General features: G+C 47.7%; 15 protein-coding genes across 15 annotated transcripts; 9 read left to right on the forward strand and 6 right to left on the reverse strand.

Annotated features, from left to right (window-relative positions):
* Positions 1 to 1880: 1880 nt before the first annotated feature.
* Positions 1881 to 3551, forward strand: B9G98_00132 (putative metabolite transport protein CsbC; the record flags this gene model as incomplete). Its single annotated transcript, XM_024806690.1, has 1 exon — positions 1881 to 3551. The coding sequence occupies one exon, from the start codon at positions 1881 to 1883 to the stop codon at positions 3549 to 3551; it is 1671 nt and encodes a 556-aa protein (XP_024662458.1).
* Positions 3552 to 3664: 113 nt separating this feature from the next.
* Positions 3665 to 5077, forward strand: B9G98_00133 (Ribonuclease 3; the record flags this gene model as incomplete). The annotated part of the gene is made up of 1 exon (XM_024806691.1): positions 3665 to 5077. One exon carries the CDS (start codon positions 3665 to 3667, stop codon positions 5075 to 5077), a length of 1413 nt encoding a protein of 470 aa, XP_024662459.1.
* A 55-nt stretch (positions 5078 to 5132) lies between these two features.
* On the forward strand, positions 5133 to 5432 carry B9G98_00134 (hypothetical protein; the record flags this gene model as incomplete). The annotated part of the gene is made up of 1 exon (XM_024806692.1): positions 5133 to 5432. One exon carries the CDS (start codon positions 5133 to 5135, stop codon positions 5430 to 5432), a length of 300 nt encoding a protein of 99 aa, XP_024662460.1.
* Positions 5433 to 5497: 65 nt separating this feature from the next.
* On the reverse strand, positions 5498 to 6946 carry B9G98_00135 (Target of rapamycin complex 2 subunit bit61; the record flags this gene model as incomplete). Its single annotated transcript, XM_024806693.1, has 1 exon — positions 5498 to 6946. One exon carries the CDS (start codon positions 6944 to 6946, stop codon positions 5498 to 5500), a length of 1449 nt encoding a protein of 482 aa, XP_024662461.1.
* A 271-nt stretch (positions 6947 to 7217) lies between these two features.
* B9G98_00136 (GPI ethanolamine phosphate transferase 2) lies at positions 7218 to 9461 on the forward strand (the record flags this gene model as incomplete). Its single annotated transcript, XM_024806694.1, has 1 exon — positions 7218 to 9461. One exon carries the CDS (start codon positions 7218 to 7220, stop codon positions 9459 to 9461), a length of 2244 nt encoding a protein of 747 aa, XP_024662462.1.
* Positions 9462 to 9474: 13 nt separating this feature from the next.
* On the reverse strand, positions 9475 to 11148 carry B9G98_00137 (Synchronized import protein 1; the record flags this gene model as incomplete). The annotated part of the gene is made up of 1 exon (XM_024806695.1): positions 9475 to 11148. The coding sequence occupies one exon, from the start codon at positions 11146 to 11148 to the stop codon at positions 9475 to 9477; it is 1674 nt and encodes a 557-aa protein (XP_024662463.1).
* An 86-nt stretch (positions 11149 to 11234) lies between these two features.
* B9G98_00138 (54S ribosomal protein L37, mitochondrial) lies at positions 11235 to 11570 on the forward strand (the record flags this gene model as incomplete). Its single annotated transcript, XM_024806696.1, has 1 exon — positions 11235 to 11570. One exon carries the CDS (start codon positions 11235 to 11237, stop codon positions 11568 to 11570), a length of 336 nt encoding a protein of 111 aa, XP_024662464.1.
* A 534-nt stretch (positions 11571 to 12104) lies between these two features.
* Positions 12105 to 13346, reverse strand: B9G98_00139 (tRNA (guanine(10)-N2)-methyltransferase; the record flags this gene model as incomplete). The annotated part of the gene is made up of 1 exon (XM_024806697.1): positions 12105 to 13346. One exon carries the CDS (start codon positions 13344 to 13346, stop codon positions 12105 to 12107), a length of 1242 nt encoding a protein of 413 aa, XP_024662465.1.
* Positions 13347 to 13851: 505 nt separating this feature from the next.
* Positions 13852 to 15141, forward strand: B9G98_00140 (hypothetical protein; the record flags this gene model as incomplete). Its single annotated transcript, XM_024806698.1, has 1 exon — positions 13852 to 15141. The coding sequence occupies one exon, from the start codon at positions 13852 to 13854 to the stop codon at positions 15139 to 15141; it is 1290 nt and encodes a 429-aa protein (XP_024662466.1).
* A 98-nt stretch (positions 15142 to 15239) lies between these two features.
* On the forward strand, positions 15240 to 16604 carry B9G98_00141 (Zinc-regulated transporter 3; the record flags this gene model as incomplete). The annotated part of the gene is made up of 1 exon (XM_024806699.1): positions 15240 to 16604. The coding sequence occupies one exon, from the start codon at positions 15240 to 15242 to the stop codon at positions 16602 to 16604; it is 1365 nt and encodes a 454-aa protein (XP_024662467.1).
* A 27-nt stretch (positions 16605 to 16631) lies between these two features.
* On the reverse strand, positions 16632 to 18152 carry B9G98_00142 (Manganese transporter SMF1; the record flags this gene model as incomplete). The annotated part of the gene is made up of 1 exon (XM_024806700.1): positions 16632 to 18152. The coding sequence occupies one exon, from the start codon at positions 18150 to 18152 to the stop codon at positions 16632 to 16634; it is 1521 nt and encodes a 506-aa protein (XP_024662468.1).
* A 452-nt stretch (positions 18153 to 18604) lies between these two features.
* B9G98_00143 (Histone chaperone ASF1) lies at positions 18605 to 19360 on the reverse strand (the record flags this gene model as incomplete). The annotated part of the gene is made up of 1 exon (XM_024806701.1): positions 18605 to 19360. One exon carries the CDS (start codon positions 19358 to 19360, stop codon positions 18605 to 18607), a length of 756 nt encoding a protein of 251 aa, XP_024662469.1.
* Positions 19361 to 19980: 620 nt separating this feature from the next.
* B9G98_00144 (hypothetical protein) lies at positions 19981 to 21873 on the forward strand (the record flags this gene model as incomplete). Its single annotated transcript, XM_024806702.1, has 1 exon — positions 19981 to 21873. One exon carries the CDS (start codon positions 19981 to 19983, stop codon positions 21871 to 21873), a length of 1893 nt encoding a protein of 630 aa, XP_024662470.1.
* A 108-nt stretch (positions 21874 to 21981) lies between these two features.
* On the reverse strand, positions 21982 to 23241 carry B9G98_00145 (Protein shq1; the record flags this gene model as incomplete). Its single annotated transcript, XM_024806703.1, has 1 exon — positions 21982 to 23241. The coding sequence occupies one exon, from the start codon at positions 23239 to 23241 to the stop codon at positions 21982 to 21984; it is 1260 nt and encodes a 419-aa protein (XP_024662471.1).
* Positions 23242 to 23327: 86 nt separating this feature from the next.
* Positions 23328 to 24630, forward strand: B9G98_00146 (Diphthamide biosynthesis protein 1; the record flags this gene model as incomplete). The annotated part of the gene is made up of 1 exon (XM_024806704.1): positions 23328 to 24630. The coding sequence occupies exon 1, from the start codon at positions 23359 to 23361 to the stop codon at positions 24628 to 24630; it is 1272 nt and encodes a 423-aa protein (XP_024662472.1). The 5' UTR covers positions 23328 to 23358.
* Positions 24631 to 24642: the final 12 nt, after the last annotated feature.

Genomic DNA, 24642 nt, shown 5'->3' on the forward strand with positions numbered 1-24642 from the left:
CCGGCGAGGCTGTTTGAGTATCGTCGTAAAAAATTCGCTCTCAAAACCACCGCGGTTTCTATTTTTATTTTGTTTTTCATCGAGCCCCTACAATGCACGGTCCACGTGAACTAATTAACCTGCAGCGCGAAGGGCTGCGAAGCCACGGAAACGGAGTGCAAAAATTGATCGGTATTATTTGGTGGTAAAACTCAAAATTGAAGCTATGTACGCCATATTTTTTTATTCGGGCTGAATTGGTCCCTGTGCAAAGTGCAGGTAGCAAGCTGGACTCTTTAATCGTGGAGAAAACTTGATGTGTCCCTAGTGGTCAAGATTAGGGTACGGGCAAGACATCCTGTCAAGTTCTATCGTTGTTTATACGGCATCCCTGGGACCCTTAGAGCATCTTTAAATTGATAGTCCCATTAGTGGCACTCCAAAATATATCTTTCAAGCAGTTCCGAGCAAAAAAAAAGCTTTCATTGCACCAAATAAATCTGAAAATCAGGAGCAAGTCTGCATGAGCACTGCACTGTGCTGGACACGGTAGCATCTGTAACGCGCATCTTACGCGCGAGTACTGCTGGAAACCCGGCACCATGTCACCAGGGTGACACAAATGGCATAAGCCTTGACGTGTCTCATCTTTCATTAATTATTACTGTATTAGCACAAAGCCTGCTACGAACCGGAAATGTTCGACAGACGCATGGAACTTGTGTGGACCCCATCGAGCTGGAGAAAAAGAAAGGGGTGTGGGGGTTTCAAAGGCCAACACATACCTCAGTTTTTCATGAGCAGAATACGGTGACCAGACAAACATCTAAACAAACCACCAAATTATTTAAATATAGCGAAAACCCGCCTTTATTTGTGAGTCCTTGTCTGCAAAATTCGAAACTTGACGCCTAGCCCCCACCTCATCAGACAACCCAACACTAGGAGCTCCGGATTCCCATCACACAGCTGCTTAGTCTGTTTGTTGAGTAGGTTTTAGGTTGCTGATCAATAATAAAAACAAAAACTCAACATAAATCCACTTAACCATTCATATTTACCCCTAATTCTCGCAAATAGCAATCTCTCATCTTCCGGTATCGGCAACAATATTTTGTTTCCGTCAGACATGCCCTATTTCCCCGCGGGGTAAGATTTTCCGTACCCTTGCCCACACTGTGAGTTGCAGGCGTTACGGGGTAGCTTGGCATATGGAATTTTGATAATTGGTGAGCCACCGCTCCCACAAAACTGCCAAAATACGAAGGTCGGATAAAGACGATCCATAGCGCTTTCTCGCATCAAGCTTCGATTATCCTTATCGTATTGTTGCGACTCGATCTTACGTCGTCTTGCATAAATGCAGTCTCAGCAGGTTTGCACAAAGCTGCACTGGCGTGACTACCTCCGCCATATTTTCTAGAACTCTACAAAGTTAGTCTTAACACCTGGCATATACCTTGGCTGGAACAACATTCCGCAAAACAGGGAGATTTATCTCAGAGTACAAGCAAATATTTTTCGCCCTGGCGAAAAAACGCCCAAATTATCCGTTGAGTGTGCGTCCAGAGGGGAACATCGCTGATCATTCTCTGACAATCAAGGAATTTCAAGCGATATTAACATAGTCAAAACAAGCAGAAAACTTGGATAGCGTTTTTAATTCAGGAATTATACCTATAGTGTCCAACAGAGCTGTTTTTTTGGAACATTGGGACTGCAGCGAATGTGACCTATGCAGGCGGCGCAGAAATATGCAATGGCGATCGACACCGAATTTTCTTTGCCTGCATGTGGCAATCCTTATGCTCTCATACCATGCTGGAGGTAATGCATTCTGGTTGGGGTAGCAGCCAGTATAAAGGTTGATCAGACATACCGCATTTTCACACAGGGACGTAATGCAAGCAGCCTCAGATTCATCTCTCCAGGTTGATGAAAAAGTAATCACCAGTGATCAGAAACACGAGGTCGATGTCCATGAGGCAGTCGGCAAGGATCTGGATGAGTTCGAAGATGGTGCAAGTATCACTGAGAGTGAACTGTCAGGCCGCATCCAGTCCTTGGAAGAGGAGGCCCATCAGACGATCAAGCGCCGCGGATGGTTCGATCGTATCATCGCCCTGGAATATGAGCTAAACTTCGAAAATAAGAAGTACATCACTTGGATTCTTGGTGGCTTTGCCGCTGCTGCTGGTCTGCTGTCTGGTCTCGATCAGTCTATCATCTCTGGTGCCATTATTGGCATGCGTGACTCGCTCAACCTCGACTCTAATCAACAGTCGCTTGTCTCTTCGCTGATGCCCCTTGGTGCTGTAGCTGGCTCTCTTATGATGCCAGTCATGAACAAGTACTTTGGACGTCGTATGTCTATCATTATTTCCTGTTTGTGGTACACCCTGGGTGCTGGTTTGTGTGCTGGCTCTCATACTTACCAGATGATGTACGCCGGTCGTTTCCTTTTGGGTATCGGCATTGGTATCGAAGGCGGTTGTGTTGGTATCTATATTTCTGAAAGTGTCCCGCCGAATGTACGTGGTAACATTGTTTCCATGTACCAGTTCAATATTGCGCTGGGTGAGGTTCTGGGTTATGCAGTTGCTGCTATTTTCTACGATACTGTGGGCGGATGGCGCTACATGGTCGGCTCCTCGATTGTATTCTCCACAATTCTTGCTATCGGTATGTTCTTCTTGCCTGAATCGCCCCGTTACTTGGTCCACAAAAATCGGATCGGAGAAGCTTGGATGGTTTGGAAACGGTTGCGTGATATCTCGATCCGCGCAAACCGTGTTGAGTTTGTGGAGATGCAGCGTAACGCTGAGAAAGAAGAGAAGCAGGCTGCTGAGGAGACCATGTGGCAGCGCTGGCTCGAACTTGTTCTTATCCCTCGCAACCGTCGTGCCCTCGTGTATGCCAGTATCATGGTCGGTCTTGGTCAGTTGACTGGTGTTAATGCTGTTATGTATAATATGGCCAACCTGATGAACAAGATAGGTTTCGATGAGCGCCGCTCCGTTTTTATGTCGCTGGTCGGTGGTGGTTCCCTGCTTGTGGGAACTATTCCTGCGATTCTTTATATGGATCGTTTCGGTCGCCGTGTCTGGGCACAAAACATCATTGGATTCTTTATTGGCCTTCTACTTGTCGGTATCGGATACCAGATCAATGTCGATACCAACAAAGCTGCTGCCTTGGGTGTTTACATGACAGGAATCATTCTATACATGGGCTTCTTTGGTTCCTACGCTTGTCTTACGTGGGTCTTGCCTTCCGAATCATTTGATATCCGAACCCGTTCGCAAGGTATGGCTATCTGTTCCATGTTCCTTTATCTTTGGTCGTTCATCGTTACCTTCAACTTCAACCGTATGAAGGATGCCATGACTTATACTGGTCTCACCCTCGGTTTCTACGGAGGAATCGCTGTTATTGGTTTCTTCTACCAGTTGGTCTTCATGCCTGAGACCAAGGATAAGACTCTTGAGCAGATTAACACATTCTTCTCTATGAAGACTCGTGTACTCGCTCGGCACAATCTGGATAACCTCAGACATGGTCGCCTATCCTAAAACCTTATACATATCTTATTTTAATTCTCAATTCTTATTTACGAACAATAATCAAATCTCATCACGTGGGCCTAATATGAACCCAAAAGATTCCGTCGCTGACTATTCACTTGATGGCACCTACGATTTCGCAGCTGGAGGAAATCGACCATATTATGCTTGTATTAGGCCGTAAGTTCCGAGAGTTGACAAAAGTAGAAGACTCATTCAAAGAAGAAGATCTAGAAGAAATTGCAAAGAATACCATTGACGAACAGCTACAAGATCTCCTACGGAGTCCTCGGATCATTTTGGCACAAAAAATGCTCCAACGCTATGCAAAGGGTAAAATGTCTCTCATCGACAACATAGTAGACGCCAAAATGGGCACTTACAGCCAGAACTTCAAAAAAATGAAGTTTTCTCTCGGAAACTCGATGTCTTCTTCCACCACTCAATCGCAGTCCGAAGCCCCATCTGCCTCGGATGATGAAGAAGACTCGAACCATTGGCCGCCAAAGCTTCCTAAAATAAAAGATGCGAGCCTAAGGCGACAGGTTTTCACACATAGCTCAGCAGTTCAAATGGCTGAACATTTGACAAAAGCTGAGATTTTACAAACCCATAATGAGCGCTTGGAATTCAAAGGTGACTCAGTACTTGATTATATTGTATGTGGTATGCTATATGAGAGGTTTCCGTTTGCCGATGAGGGGTTGATGACGGTTAGAAAGTCGAGTTTGGTGTGTAACTCCACGCTTTGGGAGCTCGCTATGGCATACAAGCTGCCTGAGAAGCTTAAAACCCAGGTTTCGTTCCACGACACCCCTAATACACCACCACATCTTCGCACCAAACTCATCCCAGATTTGTTCGAAGCTTATGTTGGTGGATTAGCCGTTGATCAAGGGCTGGAGGTTGTTGAACAGTGGCTCACTAAACTCTATGCACCATTCTTAGACAAGATTGCGAAGGACAAAACTACAAAAGCAAATCAGGAAAATGAAGTTGACCGCATGGCTAAAACAGAGCTATATCAGAAGATTGGTAGTAAGGATCAAATCCCTGAGTATCTCACAAAAGACGTCGATCCCCCTTTCACCGTGAACTGCGTAGTGAACGGCGAAGTCATTGGGCAAGGTGTGGATCATAATACTAAAAAAGCGGGATTGAGAGCAGCAGCTGATGCATTAAAAAATCGAGACGCAATTGAGCGTCTTTCGGCTAAGCGTCGATTAGAACCTCGTTCGGCACCCGTCACTACAGATTGGAGTGAAAGCGAAGTGAAACAAGAAAATCCAGTTTCTGAAGATGCAGCTGGCGCCAAACAAGCGTTGTATTTGGAGCTCGGCGGCGTAAAAGAGGCTAAACCAACGTACAGCGTAGTTCCCGACGCACCGGCAGTAACCGTTCAATGCATTTCACTTGGACAGATTCTTTCTCAAGCTACTGCCTCCTCTAAAAGACAAGCCACCCAAGAGGCTGCATTATCTGCGCTCAAGAACCATGAAGCTATTAAAAAAATACGAGAAACCCTTCAAGGGTAGATTTGTCATAAGTATATTTTTTTCGTTAATCGATCTACAGTTTGATATCTAAAAGATGCCCAAGAAAGCAAGCAGCAAAGGGCAAATAACCGGAACAAAAGGGGTGAAAAAGTCCAAAAGACGAGGACAAAAACTGAAAGATAGTGAGCTGCGAGCAAGGCTGGACAAGGCTGTTCAAGAGCGCGATGAAGCGAAAGATCACGGGCTCGATCCTGACAAGACTGACCAGTCCAGTATCCCCAAGGCGTTATCAAAACTATTAGAAAAACCCCCACGAGCAAAAAGACCCCGTGCCCCAGAACACTTTAATGATATCCTAGATGGACTCAGTGATCTCAAGACAGATTCCAAGTAATAATGAAGCTGATGACGCTTATGAGTATATATAAATAATAATGATGATATAAATAAAAAGAAAGATCAGAGAACGAGTCCCCGGCGGTCCTTGGCAGTTCTTGGGGTTGCCACCCAAGACAGTCGAACGGTGTCCATGAGAGTTTCGAACTTGACCTGGTGTTCATCGTTGCTGCGAATTCTTCCGAGTGTGTTTACACACTGAGTGATCCTTGAAGCAGTGGTTGAGGTTTCTGCGCTCAAAAGAGAATCGAAGTTGCAACTATCTCGCAATGCCGTTGATAATACGTCGATGACAGGAACGATAATAGTGTCACGGTAGGCAGTAAGAATGCACTTCCGAATGGAAATTTGCCCGTACTTGCGATTGATAGGATCCCAATATTCTTGAGCTGCATCTGGGCTCCGAATAAGTTCAGTGATACCCTCAATCTCCAACTGAACGGGTAAGAAAACAGCTTCCAAACGGGGTAACAATTTGGTGAAGAACTTTTCCCAAGAATCGGCGGTTTGCGTCAACATCTCTGCACCTGTATATTTCGATAGCGATGGAAGACATCTCATTCCATAGAGTAACAGTTCTTGAAGTTTATCCATCCACTCCAGAGCTGTGTATTGGGCTTGCAAATGGGCGCTAAAATGCATAGAGACAAGAAGATTAAAATCTTCAATTGGAATCCGTCTCTGCACGTCATTGGTGAAAATGGCCTGGGCCTGTGCCAGAATAAGCTCCCAAGAGGTAGGTATATAGTGGTCCCTGTCGTCACGACCCTTGAATGGCTCTAGCTGAAAGTTAAGTGTGCTTGAAGTTCCATGAAATGAATAAAGAGAACCCTCGTCCGCAAGTTTGGAGTTTGAGGCACTGGACGACAAAATAGAAGCTGGGGAGTGTGTCTTTCTGAATGTGATATGGTGGTGGTGGTTGTGAAGATGTTTTCCTGGAGTGGCTAACGCAGTATTAGCAGGCGAACCACTCAAAGCAGCAATTCGGTCAAGCTGCTTGGACGTTTTCGTCATGGGCGACCTCTCCATCGAGGAACGAGATACCGAAATGCCTAAATCCGTTTTCATACGCAAGGCTTTCAAATCTGGTTTAGACTGGCGAAACATTTTTGACTTTAATAGAGACTGCCCAGGGCTGCTTTCCTTGGCCTTCGTTTTGTTCTTGGCATGATTGGCCGCATCTGTGATTTTGGCCCCAATCACAGCAAAGTTGTGCTTTTGTGACCGCGCCTTTTTCTCACCCTTTCGACCGTCAGAGCTGGAAATCTCACCTTCGCGTAGCTCACCAGGCCCAATAGGCTCCTGAAGACTGGTAAATGTACCAAAGCTTGAGGTGTGCCGCAATTTGAATAGGTTCGCGTTGGAGTCTGACGTCGTCAGCGCAGCCGAACTGTTGTCAATTGATGAGTCGTTGGCAGAGTTATACAGCCCAAATGGCCCAGAACCTCCTTCACGAGGACTAGACGCATTGCTGCTGCTGCTCGAGTATACTGACGAGCGTCGTTCGCTCATCTTTGGATAATTAGACTGGGCGCTAATGACAAAGACTGGGAGAAGAGCCAATAACCGGAGCCAAAAAAGTGGGTAATTCCGGCGAACAGCAGCAAAATGAAGAGATTCTTCTTGAAAAACTGCGCTGCTGAGAAAAGCACGTCTCTAAAGCTCAAACTTGCTACTCCACATTTCGGCAACCAACTTTCACGTGCTGTAACCCCGCCCTTTGTCCGCTCCTCTTAGTCACTGCGTACAGGACGCTGCATTCTGAACTACTTGGCGCGAAACCATGCTTTGGCTCGTGACGTTGCTGTTGCAAGTATCGGGCTTGCTACTGTTTCTTCGAGGATTTTTCCCGTCAAAAACAGTAGAACCCGGCTATAACCAAAAAGCTATCGATGTGCCGCCGAAATTCGACCGCATGGTGTTTATGGTTGTCGACGCCCTCCGAAGTGACTTCATGTTTTCAAACGAGTCAAGCTTTGAGACCATCCACAGCTTGATTCGTGAAGGTTGCGCGTTACCCTTCACAGCCTACTCGAATCCCCCCACAGTTACGCTGCCTAGGCTGAAAGGTATCACGACCGGGTCTACGCCGAATTTTTTAGATGCTGTCCTCAACATTGCTGAATCTGACACTTCGTCGACGCTCAAAAATCAAGATTCTTGGATATCTCAGCTGAAACAGCAGGGCAAAAGTATGCACATGTTTGGCGACGATACGTGGATCAAGCTATTTCCGGGTATCTTCGATGTCACGGACGGAACCTCCAGTTTCTACGTATCAGATTTCACAGAAGTCGATCATAATGTCACAAGACATCTTGATGAAGAGCTAGCAACCAACAAATGGGATGTCTTGATTTTGCATTATCTGGGTCTTGATCATATCGGGCATAAAGGAGGACCCAGAAGTCCTTTCATGGAGGAGAAACAAAAAGAAATGGACTCAATTATCAAAATGCTCTACGGCTCTTTGGACGAGAGTACCTTGCTGGTGGTAATGGGAGACCATGGAATGAACGATGTGGGGAACCATGGAGGTTCGTCGGCCGGGGAGACTTCGGCAGCTTTGGCTATGATTTCCAGGGGTTTCGATTTGAAACAAGATGCTCCATTGCCGTATTCTAGTGATTTTACATTTTACGATCGTGTAAAACAAATTGATTTGGTGCCCACACTCTCACTTCTTTTGGGATTGCCTATACCTAGGAATAGCTTGGGTGTTCTGATACCGGCCGTTAAAAGCTTGTGGACAGAAATTGAACAGTCAGTGATACTCAAAGATCTTTGTAGCCATTTCGATGGCCGTGGTGTGGAGGTAGAGTGCACCGAGCAGGGTCTGTTGTCTGCTCAGGGGGAGCTGATGCAAGCGTCCAGTGAATACGTTGAAAAATACATGATCACCGGTGTTTTGCTGCTGATTCTTTCCGCTATTGTTAGCGTGTGGTGTACAATGAGGCTTCATGTAAAGTTGCGTGATAAGACAGCAATGCTTGTTTTCAGCCTTGTTTATGCTTCATCTATGTTTGGCAGCTCGACGGTGGAAGAGGAGCATCAATTCTGGTTTTGGTGCACTTCGGCTCTTTTGGTTTATGGTTCAGTCACTACCAAAACCAACAAACTTGAGTGGGTGATGTCGCTAGTTATTCTCAGGGTTTTCCGAGGCTGGCGCCACCCTGGTCAGAAATGGCCCGAAGGACCCGATTTCACGCGAATGTTCCAGGACCATTCCACAAGCCTTTGGCTACTTATTTTAGTTGAGTATTTCCATCTTTTCCGTCGTCTCAGGGGCGGCCTTCTGGGTTCATTGGCTGTTATTGGGTCCCTTGTGTACAAAGCTTCAACTACCTACTACGGAGGTGAGTATATTCCTTCCTTTTTAGCAAGGTTTGTTTTCAGGGAGTCTAGGTTGGATGGTATCGTGCAAATCGTGTACATCATGTGCGGACTTTTAGCGCTCATCAAAACAGTGAACGGAACTCTTTCGGTAGAGTTGCTTGAGTTGATTCTTGTCACTCAAAGCCGCCCATCCAATATCCCGCTGTTACTTTTGTCGCACGCACTCAGGCGATTTTTGAAGCGGACCGATATCAGAACAAACAGTGTTGCATCGACTTTGATCTGCATGAGCATCGGCTACTCTTTGTTCTTTGCTAGCGGTGGCTCAAACTCGCTAGCCACAGTCGATCTAGGAAATGCATACAACGGTGTCGGCTCATACAATGTCACGCTTGTCGGTCTACTCACTTTCGTTAGTAACTGGGTTGGTCCGATTTATTGGGCCGTGGTCAACCGTGATTTATGCCCCGACCTGCGTATGCGTTTTGCAGTGCGCCAACTGTTTTATACTATTGCTATGGCAAGCATCTGTTTTGCATGTCTTCTTTTGAAGGGGCACCTATTTATTTGGACTGTATTCTCACCAAAACTACTCTATGCTACAGCATGGCTTCTCTTCCAACATGGCCTGGTTGAAACGGTATGCCCCATAATTTTTGACCGATTTATGCACAATGACAATGTTCTCTGAATGCATACCTCAACTACTGTAGAGCTTCGCTTTTGTACTCTAAAAAGTTCGATATGTTCATTAAAGCCTCATTGCCTTGCTCCCACAAGCCGCGGGCAGTAGACTTGTTAATAGCTTTGAGACTACGCTTGACTGCCGGTAAACTTTGTTTCAGTTGCTGTTGAACGCTCTTCTCGACGTATATGCCCTGAGCAGGGGCCTCGTTGTCAGCGAATAAATCAATTAGTGCATCCAGAGCCTCCATCAACAGAGAAGGTTGCACCTCATTACCTGCCATGATGATCTCCAATAACAGGTCCGTCAAAGCGCCAATCAGTTCAAGGTTTTGTGTGCGCACCGAAACAACGGCCAAGAAGACAATGGCCGGCTGCACATACTGAAGATACTCATCTTTAGTGTCTGCAGTTTTGAGAGCGGCACAACGGCTGAATATAAGCTGAACGACATCTGACTCGATGTTTATGCTATCGCCATATTCTTGGGCCATTGCACCCATAGCACCAACTGCTGCACTAGCAATGTCAACATCTTCATTGCCTACCAGATGGACCACTTTGTTCCAGATTTGCTCGGCAGCAGCCCGCCAATCTGTTTCTGGGCTGTCGGATTCCGAAGATGCTGCATACAGCGTCCAGCCTATATTATTTAGAGCACTTGCGACGCGATAGGTGAACTCGGTTCTGTCAATGACTTCCAAACATATGGGAATTACCGTGTCTCGAGCGTATTGTAGAGCGCCGAGCTCGTCACCGCCCACCAGGGACTCGGTGATTGCACCAAAGAGCTCGAAACAAACCTGGATTGCGTTGATCTCGGACCTGACTGCAGCCATTTTGATAGTAGTTTCTTTCAGCTCCTGTGGGTCTGAGATGTTGCCCAGTTCAACATTTTGCAAAGAAGAAGCATCGACAGACTGGAGAACCTGGACAAGTTCTTTCAATAGATCCAATAATGAAGTCTGGGTAATTTCAGCTTGATTGTACTGAATTCCAATATAGTATACTTTGGAAGAGATTGTACCTTGTCGCAAAGGTAATTCGCGCAATTTAACCGAAACTTCCGGGTTGTCTTCAGTAAGAACGTACAGGAACTCCATCGCGGCATCGCTAGACGACTTTGCACCGGTATTTAAAACTTTTGAGGCAAGCATCAAAGCATCGTTTGCGGCGTTAGATATAATTGAATCGTAAATGAGATCGTCAGCCATGGCAAGCCCCGACAACAGGCTTAACAAATTTTCTGCGAATTCAAGAACCGTTGCTCGGTCTTGACCAGTCAACGTCTCCATCGAAACATCCCAGGCAGCCGTTAATTTTTGTGCAGCAGCTACCCAGCTAGCCAAAATGTTTTGCCGAAACAGAAACATCGCCGCATCGCGACCCTCTTCAAGAACAACGTTACGAAGGAACCCGTAACTTTCGGAGGTGATTTCCTGCGAAGAATCAGTCAATGTATGTGCCAAGATAGTCTGCACAGCCTTCTCCTTCATTAGCATTCTTCGCAGTTTTGGATCGTCCGCCATAGCGTTCATAGCACCAATTGCAACCGCCCGTTCCGCAGGCTTGGGCGACTTCAGTTGATTCAACAGCGGCAGGATTTTCTCGTTTACGATCTTCTCATCTTGGGCAGTTTTCCGAGCTAACGGGTCCGCACGATTCGTCCTTTTAACCCGTTTATGTTTACCCATTCTAAGTCAAATATTTTCTTTTCTTCCCAGCCTCGAAACTTTAAAAAAAAAAACCTCCGGTTCTGATTACCAAAGGTCATTTTTCAATGTTTCGTCAACTTCTTCGGACGGTGCCGAGACAACTCCGGTTTTACAGCAGTGAGGCGGCCAATGAGGCGAGCAAAGAGGTGGCAAAACCAAAGGTTGTGTCAAGTGTACAGGCCGGCACTGTTTTGAAGGGCTGCAATGTCCGCAAGAATGGCGAGGACCCCGTCGCTCTCGCAGACGAAGAGTACCCAGCATGGCTATGGGAGGTCCTTGATCCGGAGATTCAGAAGGCCAAACTAGAAGCCGATCCCATCGTGGCCGCTCGCAAGCAGCGTCGTGAGCTGAACCGCAAGAAGATCAAGGAGCAGAACTTCTTGGCTGGCATGCGCAGTTAAAGCGATAATCTACTATTTGAATTATTAAAAATGAGGGGGTGCTCAACTCTTCTTCTTCTCGGAGCCCGTCAAATCTCCAAGACGCTCCTCCACCAGCGCGGCGTCGTTCTCGTACTGCGGCTTGAGATTGCCGTCCTTTTGGAGCTGCTCGCTGAATTAGTTCTAGATCGCAGCCATATTTTTGTATATACTTACAGCACCAACGGTTGGAAAATGTACACCCCGGTGGCCACGCCGACAATAGCTGCCACGAACGGTGCACTGATTCTGCTCGACATACTTCAATGACAAATTTTTACCAGGCAAACTTCCCAACCTTCATACTACTAGAGAAGAAAAAAAAAAGAGGCTGTTCGGTGTTTGGACTTTTGCAAGGACATACAGGTGAACAGAGGCAGTGGTGGGTACTACTGCTTGTGGCTTATGATGAATTTGATAGGGACAACCGATTTTCCTTGAGGATATACAATCAATGGAATCTAGATAGTATTTTCTGAAGTCACCCAATTTTTTTAGTGTATAAATATTTTAAAATTACTCTTTAAAGCCTGAAAAATATTTCGCTCGGAACGCCTGCTTAGATTCTACTGATTTTGTTTCGCCAAGCTCGCCCTCTGGTCGTTTTTCGTAGGTAATGAGCCAACGCTGCCACTTGTTAAATGCCTGAGGAATGCTCGAAACAATTCTCAGTTTGGCGTGGGTGGGTGCTGATAGCGGATCGTCACTAGCGAGCGGCATCCAGAATGATAGCCGGCCTTTTACCTTGAGTCGGGCAGCGGCAAACTCCAGGAGATCACTGAGCAGCAGATCCAACGAGTACGGCCTTTTTGGATGTATGTATTCGGGCCGCAAATGAGCCGGCACATTGTCAATCAACACATTCTCTTTTCCAGCAAACTTTTCTGGGTTCTTGGATCCACAGACCTTGATGATCTCTCGAACGCCGTAGGGAGGATCACAGACGATGGCATCAAAGACAAGATCCTTACGAAGAGCATTGTGGGTAAAGTCCATAACCGAAACACCCCAAAGGTTTTTCTCTCGATTATAGAACTTGAAGTTTTTGTCGTATCCTTTTAGCGACCGGATGTCAATGTCGGAACCGAAAACAATGGCTTCTAAGTATGCGGCAGCCACTGGGAAGCTTCCTGTGCCTGAAAACGGGTCATAAACCACATCGTTTTTCTGGATCTTGGCCATATTACATGTGACAAAGGCCATTTCCGCGTCGAACGAGGTGGTTCCAATAAACGGCCTCTTTTTAAGGTTGTAGACGTCAATCTGGTGTCTGTCTGAATCCGACACAAAGCTAGTGAACCAAATGTACTTGGGCTCTTTCTCAAGTAGACCAAACTGTTCAATCAAGGTGAAAGCGACATCAGGCTTTTTCATGCGAACTGGACCAGCCAAGTTCAAATAACGGAAACCGTTAATGATGTCGACTTGTTGGTCCTTCGTCCGGGACCCTTGGAAACACATAAAGTCAAACCTGAACGACTTTTCGCCCATGAACTCGAAGTTTTCGCCTTTTGTTTGGGCATGAACGTCATCGTAACTCCATCCTTGGCCGAAAACCCTGTAGACTGAGCGGATCAAAAAACTGCGAGACACTAACCGCTTTGCATCATGTTCACTGGCGAGCTCGACTTCCAAGTACGGATAGTCATCCGAATAGCCTGATAAATCAACATCGAGTCCTTCTACTTCCGCAAGTGCCTCAAGTTCATGTATGCGAAACTTTTCATGAGCCTGAGCGAACAAGATTAAGAATTTCATCTTAAACGACTGTCCTGGTTAGTTACTAAGATGGTAGTATATACAGGACGATAAAAGCTGTTTGTTCCGTTGCAATTGTCGAACAAGGTAGAACTAAAATAGAGCAACAATCTATTGCGTTATATTTTTAAAAAAATTCTTAGGAAGATTAATCGTTAACCGCGCAGTTACCCGGCCCAAGAAATGTTGATTACAAAACGCAAGGCCACCGTTCATCTTTTCCTCCAACGTATTATACACTAGGTGTAGACCCAAGAAATATGTCTAACCACGAGGACGACGATTTTTTCGACGACATTTAGTAATTATTTTTTTTTATTTTTTGTTTTTTTGAATTGAGTATACTGACCATAGCGGGGAAGACAATAAGACACAAGCCAAGCCAGAAGTGGCGGCTTCGACTGCCGAAACCCAGGCTCCTGCACAGAGCGAGAGCTCGGCCCCACAAGCACAGAGCGCTCCTGAGCCCTCTGCACCCACTAACCCTTCAGATCCTCGGCTGGCTATGCTGGCCGGTGCGTCGGCGGCTGCTTCAGCGCCCTCAGCCCAAGCTGCTGAGCCGGCCTCTGCCGCTCCTGCTGTTGCGCAAGCAGCAGCGATTCCTGGCGCTGCAGGTGCAGCTGCTCCGGCCCCTATGGCGGCTGGAATGCCAGCTGGTATGCCAGTAATGCCGGGTATGCCGACCATGCCAGGCATGCCTGCTGGGTTCGATCCATCCACGTTTAGCCAGCAACTCCAACAGCTCCAGCAAATGCAGGCAGCCGTCGGAGGGTCCCATGGATCGGATTTGCGTCCTGCTGAGCAGGGTGGTGGCTTTTTAGCAGGTAAAATCTTTATTCCTGCCAAGGACGAGGGTAAGATGTTCATTGGCGGCCTCAACTGGGAGACCACGGACGAGAGTATGAAAAACTATTTCTCTCAGTTCGGTGAAGTGACAGAGTGCACTGTTATGCGTGATAACAATACCGGGCGTTCTCGAGGCTTTGGGTTCTTGACGTTCAAGGACCCCAAAATTGTCTCGGTCGTGTTGGCTAGAGAGCACTTTTTGGATGGTAAAATTATTGACCCTAAGCGAGCAATTCCTCGTGAGGAACAGGAAAAAACTGCCAAGATCTTTGTTGGTGGTGTTGGCCCCGATGTTACCGAAAACGACTTCCAGACTTTCTTCGAACAGTACGGCACGGTTATTGATGCTCAACTTATGATGGACAAAGATACCGGCCGGCCCCGTGGATTTGGGTTTGTTACTTTTGATAGTGAAGATGCTGTCGAGACGATTGTTGCAGAGAAGTTTTTGGATCTCAAAGGCAAGCCTATCGAGGTCAAGCGTGCCGAGCCCCGTGGCCGCGATGCCGTCCGTGATGACGGTCGCAACGGCAGAGCCGGCTTTGCTATGCCTCAGGCCAACATGTACGGATATGGAATGGACCCTACGATGATGAGCCAGTACTATCAGCAAATGCAAGCCTATATGCAGCAGATGCAAGACATGATGCAGCAAGGCGGTGCAGCGAACCCCATGATGCAGATGTACCAACAGATGATGCAAGGGCAGATGGCCGGTGGAGCTGCCAATGCAGCGCCTTCGAATTCAGCCCCGAACCCTCAGAGTGCTCCATCAGACACTCAGTCACCCTCTGCTGAGGACTACGATGACCGCCGCCGCGACCGGATGCACCGTAGGGGTAACGAGGAGCGCCGTCGCTCTCGCTCGCCTGGATTGCCCAGCCGAGGTGGCCGGCGGCGTCCCGCTAACCGCGACAGGGACCGCGACCGCCATTACAACCGTAGATAGCTTGCTACTAGCTAGACCTTAAAAGAAGCAAAAAAGAACATATCGCTATTTTGGGCCGACATCCTCTTAGATCTTGCGTTATACTGCTTACTACTCACATGGATCTATCGGCGGCGCCCGAGCAAGAACCCCGGGACCTCGTTTGGTTCTACCTAGCAATCGGTACGCTAACGTCGGCATTAGGCTGTTCAATTATCTGCTGTGATGTAGTGTGGAACAAATTGTTCCCCAAGGCCCAATTCTCCATTCTAGAGGGCACAGGATTCCAAAGCCGAGCCTTCAGTTTGTCTGGTGGCACACTTTTAGCGGCATCTCTGTTCAAACTCCTGCCTCAGGCGCTTGGATACATTCAATCCGCGCTAGAGGACGATCAAAAGGCCAATGTCTACTTGTTTGTGGCCTTTGCAGTTGGGTTATCGCTCTGCTGGCTGCTCAATGCACTCGTGCACCTGGTCACGGCGAAAAGTGTCGTCCATTGTGCGCATGACATAGACCATGCGTCTGCTCAAGAGCAATCAAATTCACGCTCGTATTCTAGCATTGAACCAGCTGCAGCTCATCAGCATGCCCATTATCACAGCCACAGCATCGACCACGAGGGGACTCAAACGGACCCTAGAGGTCCGATGTCTAGGCGCAGCATGGCAAACCTGATGGGATTCGATGAGAACTCGCATTTGCTTGATCAGAACAGTGTTCTTGTGCATCATCACGGTGTTCATCAGCATTACAAGTTACCTGACCACGGCCAGTTTTCCATCGCACCGCCGCCTATGCTGCTCACGGCGACCACGAAGATTCTGCGATGCCATGAGCCGGGCTCTTGTCGCGGGTTCTTGTCGCTAAAAAGGTGCTCGAAAGACGTGCATGATAGCCACTGCACCTGTGGAGAAGCTGACAATGAGCTCGGGGTTTATAGTGACATGAGACAAACAGATTGCCCCGAGGACGAGGCAGATCCAGAGTTTCATCACCACCACGTTACTACCGAGAGTGGCCAGCTCTACTCTATTGGCATTCAAACCGCAATTGCCATCACGGTTCACAAGTTCCCTGAAGGCTTTCTACTGTACGCAACTAACAAGGCGGACAGTTCACTTGGCTTCCAAGTTTTCACGGCATTGGCATTGCACAATTTCACCGAGGCATTCTCGGTCGCCTCTCCACTCTACGTTGCGTTGAGAAATCGAGTATTGGCTCTGATCATCTCCATCGTCCTATGTGGTGGCTCTCAGCCCCTGGGAGCATTGGCAGCAAAGTATGTGCTAAAAGACAAGATTGTTGACTTGAACTCTTCATTAGAGTTAGGTTTGATGGTTGCAGGAGTATCTGGGTTCATGACTACAATCGGTATCCAAATGGTCGCAATGCCTGCATTTATGAACGGCAGCAAGAGAGTCACCGTAGCATGGACAACGCTTGGTGTTTTATTCATTTTGTTCACCAATTGTATATCGGCATAAAATGGGTAGCAATACTATATAATACGGCTAGCCCGCCTGTCCAGTAAGTCCAACTTGAACAAGAAGATAAATAGTTGTTATCAAAATGAAAATGCAAATGGCAGCCCCCAGAATGGTGGTGATCCAATGATTGTTGTAATATTTACGAGATTTCGACGCATCACCATCGGTCGCACTCTCAGAGTCGGTGAGCTCCATATCGTAGGAGACAGTGTCGACTTTCATGACCGACTTGTTGCTGGTCAAGTAAACAAGCGGAGCGGCAAGAAAAGGCAGGGTGATTGTCAAGACAACCTGACTCCAGTTCAGGGCGTCAGAGAGACCCCGCTTGCCCACGGCTGCAACAACAACGATGCAGGGGGTCATTGCGATGAGGCGGGTAATAATACGGCGAATCCACGGCTTTACCCGCCAGTTCAAATGTCCTTCGCTGACGATTTGCCCAGCAATAGTGCAGATAACGCCAGCCGATTGGCCGCTGCAAAGAAGCGCTACCATGAATGTGACGGCCGCCCCTTTGCTGAGATACAATTTGAGCATATCGTAGAGAGTATACAAATCCGCACCATCAGCATCTTCCTTACCATACATGGTGGCACCAGCAACGATAAGAATAGCCGAGTTCACAAACACAGCAAACGAGCACAAAGTTACTCCCATTTCAATAACCGAGTACCGGTAGCTGTAGCGAATCGCAGCTTGGCTAGGTTGATAGTTGTAGCCCAACTCCTTCTCGTCCACTTCTCCTTCATACCCATGCTTCAAATCATAATCCTTGGCTCTTGGCACGGCCATTGCTGAGCCCAAATAAAGAGAATGGGGCATAACGGTAGCACCCAAAATGCCCGCGGACATGTACACGCCGCCATTGTCAATAACATAGTGGCTTGGGAGGTAACCAAGAAATACTTGGCCGACATTCGCAGGGGGGATTTTGCCGAGCAGCACACAGAAACAAATAACCACTGCAAAAATCAGAATTGTGACCATAATTTCAAAAATCCGGACGGCCTTTATACCCTTGCCTGGGCGATACGCCAATAAGACTAACATAACATCGACGATTGTCAAAATCACGCCTGCTATTAAGGGGATGTGTAGCAGGATATTCAGTGCAATCGCAGTACCAATGACCTCCGCAATATCTGTAGCGATAATTGCGATCTCTGCGAAAATGTACAAGCATATACCGACCCATTTGGGGAGGTGATTTCTGCAGTTCACGGCCAAATCTTTGCCTGTGACGCAACCAATCTTGATTGCCAGAGTTTGCAAATACATGGCAATGATTGTCGACAGCAGGATCACAAATAACAGTCGGAACTGCTTCGCTGCCCCCGCAGAGGTATCTGTGGAGTAATTTCCGGGGTCCATGTAGGCCACTGAGACCATCATGCCCGGACCAATAAAGCCGGCATACTTTTTAATTTTCCGCCATATGATATCCCGCCGACGAAGTGTATTGTCGGGTTGTTCAACGTGCGAGACTGGTGACACGTGAACGGTAATATCGCTCTCGTTAACCTCGCCATTAGAGCTGCCACCCATTTTTAACTGGTTCAAATTGAGGATTTATTTGACAAAACTTAAACACCAGCAAGCAGCACCTTTTTTCTCTCTTGGTGAAAGCTTTGGTCCTCTTGTTCTGGGCTTGGCTACGAGTTATAACGAAAAATATCCGCAACGCTGACGAACCCACATGCATGCACATCATTGAATGGGCATATGAGCTTAACTCTGACATAGGTCGTATTTAACTGGCTGGAGGCTAATTTTTTTGGGCAATTAGACTTTTCTCGGCTCATTTAACCACCAGCTATAGATTTATATCTAATAGTCCCTTGTCATAGCGTCGTGTACACTGCATACCACAGGGTTAGGACACGAAAATGTTGTACAGCAGGCATCTACACATGAGCAGTTAGTCCAATCAAGAGAGGTATGTGGTATGCGTTAGACGGCCATATGAAACACGGCTGAAATTTGCGGCTTTTCGGGGCTCAAGACTCGGTCGGCTCGGCTGGTTTAGCAGACTGCGAGTCTTCAGCATCTTCGCGCTCCTCCTCGGGCTCCTCTGTTTCCACCTCTTCGTCATCGTCCTCTTCATCGTCCTCTTCTTCTTCTTCCTCTTCTTCCTCGTCCTCGCCCTCTACTTCGACTTCGTCTGCTTCTTCCTCGTCAATTAGCTCGTCTTGTGCATCCTCTTCTTCGTTACCATACACATCTTCGTCCTCTTCCTCGAGATCGATATCTGCATCCGGCTGCTCAGGGGGGTACTCGTCGACAGCTTCGTTATCCCACGGGATGTTAAATCTGGTGACCCGTGGCTTCTCGGCCAGGATATTTCGCACAACATGATCCAAAACCACTCTTGTGGGCGGATTTTCCCGTAGCTCTTCCGTATCGTATTCGTTGTTCACGTAGTAGCCAACCTGCACAAATTCCTTTTCGCGGTAAGAGCAAGAAAGAAGCATCACCGTCACAGAGACCAGCTCCGACTGGGGAATTAAATCTGGAGAAGGTGGATCAGCTGTAAACAGAAACTTGTTAACGCCGACCGGCACCGGGCCCACTAGTAGCGAGTCGAGCTCTTGGTCATGCTCTGATGAAGTCGACGAGCCTACGTAGACGAGCTTCCACTCCAGATCCTCTCTGAGAGGCTCAAGACACTCAAAAGTGATCTCGAACTCGTACGGATCTGTGAATCTCGCCGGATTGTTGAGAACATTAACGTTCAGCAGCGACACAATCGACATTTACGCGTTGAATAGTAGTCAGCAGCTTGATTAATAGTCGTCTGGGTTCAGTGTCCGGGGTCCAATCGAAAGAGTGCGAGACCCTTGTAGTGGGCCAATGGCCCCAAAGCCCCCAGCCCTTGATTGCAAATATGCTTTTTTCTACTTTTTTCGTATATATCTGAGTTTTAGTTTAGGTAATGGCACCTAGGGGCCCCTTGCCCAAACGCTCTGTCTATATGCGACCCTTTGACCTTGATTTGGCAGACGCGAATCCACCACCCTTACCCTATGTTTATTTTTATGCATTCTACCAGATCTAAACAAGGGAGAATCCTCATCTCTTACTAGATCTTGTATCTGGACAACTGGAACGCCAGCAGGTATTTTTTTGGTGTTTTTCGAGCCCCCTCACTAAAATACAACTTGTAATTGCTACGCAGGTAATATTTATCCTTCATTGAGGACAAATCGTACTCATTTCTTGCCGGCCGTGCTACTCCGCCTTTCCCCTTCCCCCCTTGACTGGTTGCTGTTGCTCACGCGGCGACCAGCTAAGCCATCACTGAATAGCAGGACACCCTGACCCATCCATTCGATTTGCTAACTTAATTGGTATCTCCTCGGATATTTTTACATCAATGACCACAATTGAACAGACCGCAACTTTGGACGCTTTCCCCCCTAGCCCCACCCCTACCTTGTCCCGTAGTGGAGACGGCGCTCGTGCTGACTTGGCCACGACAAGCTCAGGTTTGCCCAGTACCACCGCTTCCACGTTGCAAAGACGACCTTCGGGTCAAGTACAAAATCAACAGGTTCCCACACAACCCCTAACGCCTCTCACAACTTCTCAGGTCAACCAACCGTCTCTGGGTAGGTCACCGGCAAAGGTTCTCCCAGTTGCACCGTCCCCTGATATGGCACGTTCTCCAGCACCGCAAAACTCTGGAGAATCGAGAATAAAGCTAGAGAACAATAACGATGCGGCAAAACATGGTCCGGGCGCCCCCAATTCAAATACGAGTCCGCCCCCCGCAGAGGCATCCGCCTCGCAAAATCAACCAAACGCTCCCGAAAAGGCAGAACTCACAGAACAAACGATAGCTTCGAATCAGACGAACAGTCCCTCGGACGTTATGACCCAGGGTGATCATTCCCAGCACTTATCTTCCCCTCCTTCAACCGTCCCCGGCGAAGGGCTATCTGATACTGAAGCTAAGCAGTCAGAGTCACGTCAGACTAGTCCTCGCCAGGGCCTCGGTATTCTTTTAGGCTCAAGTTTTAATGATTTCCCTGTGAACAACGATACGTTAGCCGAAGCATTAAGGTTCAAGGCGGAGCAAGAACGTACCAAGCAAGAGTTTTACCGCTTAGAACACCGTAAGCGCTCTTTGGACCTATTAAACACTGCAATTAGAGCTGGAATTTCCAGTAACTCTCTTGCTTTGCTTTTTGGAACGCCTGAAGAAATACGGCAGCTCGAGCAACAACCACCGCCCACTCAAACCGTGTCAGCGGGCCCGAGCTCGACAGCCGCTGCTGCCCCCGCAACCACATCCACAATTAAAATCGTGAATTATGAAGATCATAATAGGTCGCCTGCTCGTTACAGAACACACATGCAACGTGCATCAACCTCATCCGTACCCAGCTTTGGCGGTGCTCGGTCTGGTAACCCTCCAATAGGGGTGATGACTTCTCCAACAAATATTCAATTCCACCACTGGCGACCAAACCAAACACGGGAACGATCCAATTCTTCACCAAAGCGCGAGACTGAAAAGCGCAAGTCTTATATCGCTGATTCCGGAGCCAACGCCTCGCCAGCTGCAGCAAGGACAACCCCTCAAGAACAGCGAGCGCGGCCCCCTCAGCCTCACTTGGAGCAATCCGTAGCCAGAAATGCTGCGCCACCTATTCCTAGTCCACGCTCTCCTCTTCGCCAGACACCGACGACGGTGGCGGCGGGTTCTAATATTCCTGCCTCGGTAGTGGCCGCTCAAAACTCTCGCAGGCGCACCATGGGACACTCAAGACATCGCTCAGAGGCAGCTATCAACCGCCATTCATGGTATGCTACTGGAAGACACGACGAGGGTGCCGCTATTCTAGCGAATATGGCTTCTGAGCGCAGCAAGCATGATATGGACTATATTCTCGATCACAATCGAGGTGGATGGCAGCAGCAGGCAAGCGTTCCAGTTCCCATGGGACAGCCTGGCGGCATCCATCAAACTGGAGTCGTACCTTTTCCGATGATCCAACAACAGCAGCAGTCGGCACATCAGTCTCCACCGGTGCAAATGGCTTCACTTAACCAACCCCAGGCACCAACTGCCACAATGCCACCTGGCGCTCCTATGCAGCCTCAGGTCCAGCCTGGCTTATTGCCTGCTCCGCAACTTCGCCAGGTGAATGTTCCAGCGCCTGTGGTCGCGGTTACTCAAGGTCAAACCTCTGGCCCCGGACCTATCCAGCCTACGCAGCCTGGGCAGATGGCACCGGAGCCTCATCAAGCAGGTCAGTTTTGAATACGGTCAAAAAAAGGGCCTGTCAAGCCCTACATTTTTAAGTCTTTTTGACAACTATATATATGTGCTGCGGTACTTAGACAATTTATATATGTGTGTGTATGTATATCAATCTTCGTCATCCGAGTCCGGAGCTGTAACTGATAACTCGTTATTATCCATTTGCATTGCCTCCTGAGCAGCCTCTTCGTATTCCTCGAGGTCGAATCCCATGTCGTGTTTGGCGAGACGTGACAGAGCCGATTCCAGCTCGGTAGTCACACTGCTTATAACCTTTTCGGAAGAGTATTGGATCCAGGCAGCATAATCTTCAAGGAATATTTGACGGTAGCATGCGTTGATGTCGGATTCAAAAATTGACAGAAGCTTCACAAAGCAAGCAAGAATAGCCTTACGGCCCTGTTTCAAAATTGACACCACATCTTTCCAAACCGCAAGTGTGAGATCCCAATGGCGGTAGAGAGGAAATATCAGGGCCCTTTTGGTGCAGTCTCGGACTAGTGGTAACATGCGATCATAGTACCCATAGAGACAGCTTAACAGAGGAGTAAGCTTGCCTATAGTCCATGGAGATTCAACAGTCGGATCCCTGCAGTTGGTTCTATCATCGTAACAAAAGCCAAAAAGCAGTTGGACCACACCCAGATATACATGCTTGGGGTTGCTGATCATATACGATCTTTTTGGCAGCTTCAACATGCGGTCTTTGTCGGCGTTGGTCAATTCAAGCAAAGGAGGATCCCAAGCCAAAAAGTCTTGAATCATCGGACTATCGTACAGATCAGCAAGGTAATGATCGATATCAAAGAGCTCATCAGCGGTACTATTGATCAGTAGTCGCTGCTGGATACTAGTTTTCTCGGGCTCAGGGATCTCATTGATATCGTTCTGTCCATCTTCAATCACCACTCCCATTATTTGGCTGTACTGGTCATTGAATCCGTATTTTTGCTCGGAAATACTCGGTTCAGGAAGAACCTGTTCTACTTCCCAGTCGATCTCGTCAACCTGCGGTGGCTGTGCCGACTGTGCACTATCGCCCACTTCCTCAATTACAGGCTTGCTAACTTGTGCTTTTTTTGCTAACAGTTTTGTGAGCATGTCGAGGTCTTCAAACTCTTGACCTGGAACCGCTTTGGCGACCCGGCATTTTATAGTGGATGTAGACAAATCATAAGAGGACTCTAGCCTTTCGTCCTCGATCAACTTGCCAGGAAACGTCAGTCGGAGGTAATACGGTTGCAAGGAGAATACGAATCGCTCGTCCACTACCTCGAATTCCACATTGCTAGCTTTGATATAGGGTGCACGAATTTTCACATAAATAAAGTCTTGATCCTGATCCACCTCAAACTGTGGTGTAATCATATCAAAAATTCAAGCCAATTCGCGCTCGCTCAACTGCTTAACTCGCTAGCACTGGTCTAAACACAGTTGGTGCTTGTGATTAATTTCTCCCTGCTTCGTAATATTTTTTTTTCTCCAATGTCTGCTGAACCAGTACAAGCCAGACGGCGATTCGTCGGCAGAAAGGATGGACCTACGGACAAATTTCAGGGTGCAGTTTCCAAAAAGCCTCTGAGAAGAGCTGTGAACCAGATTCCCTCTGATATTCTTCAAGACGAGGAGCTTAATGCTGCGATCCAGCTTTTACCGAAAAACTACAACTTTGAGATTCACAAAACCGTGTGGAACATTCGCAAAAACAACAGCAAGCGAGTTGCAGTACAAATGCCCGAGGGCCTACTTATATATGCCTGCATTGTTTCCGATATTCTCGAGCAATTCTGTCAAGTTGAAACAGTGGTGATGGGTGACGTTACCTATGGTGCATGCTGTATAGACGATTTCACGGCTGTCGCTTTGGACTGCGACATGCTCATTCATTATGCCCACTCGTGCCTTGTTCCTATCGACGTTACCAAAATCAAGGTGCTTTACGTGTTTGTTACTATTGAGATCGACAAAGAACATCTGATCAATACAATAGTGCATCATTTAGGAGACAAAAAAATCGCTCTTGTGAGCACCATCCAGTTCAATCCTACACTTCATCAGATCACGGAACCCCTAGCTCAGCGAGGGGTCTCGGCGATCTCGCCTCAAGCCATGCCTTTGTCTAAGGGTGAGGTTTTAGGCTGTACATCGGCACATCTTGACCAGTCTGTTGACGCTATTGTTTACATTGGTGATGGTCGCTTCCATCTAGAGAGCGCCATGATACACAATCCCGAAATCCCAGCCTACAAATACGACCCGTATAATCGTGAGTTCACGCTGGAGGAATATGGACACGAGGAAATGCGTTCAGTGCGAAGACAAGCGATAATTGAGGCAAAACATGCCAAAAAAGTCGGATTGATTCTCGGAACGCTTGGGAGACAAGGAAACCCGTTGACTCTCCAGCGCCTGCAGAATCAGTTCGCCAAGGCCAAGATCGAAACAGTTATGCTCATGCTTTCGGAGATCTTTCCTCAGCGCTTGGCACAGTTTCCAGATATAGACTGTTGGGTTCAGGTGGCCTGTCCTCGCTTGAGTATCGACTGGGGGTATGCTTTCCCCAAGCCTCTTTTAACGCCCTACGAAGCAATGGTAGCTTTGGACCAAGTTCTGTGGATGCCAAATGGAACATATCCTATGGACTACTACTCCACTAAGGGGTGGGGTCGTGGACACAATCCTTGGCCGAGCAAAGACAATGATTTCAGTGGATGCTGCGGAAAAGAGACCTGCGAAGGGTCGTGCAAAAAAACGTAAATTAAAATTATT

This window comes from Wickerhamiella sorbophila (genome assembly GCF_002251995.1).
Source record: "Wickerhamiella sorbophila strain DS02 chromosome Unknown contig1, whole genome shotgun sequence".
Classification (NCBI taxonomy): domain Eukaryota; kingdom Fungi; phylum Ascomycota; class Dipodascomycetes; order Dipodascales; family Trichomonascaceae; genus Wickerhamiella; species Wickerhamiella sorbophila.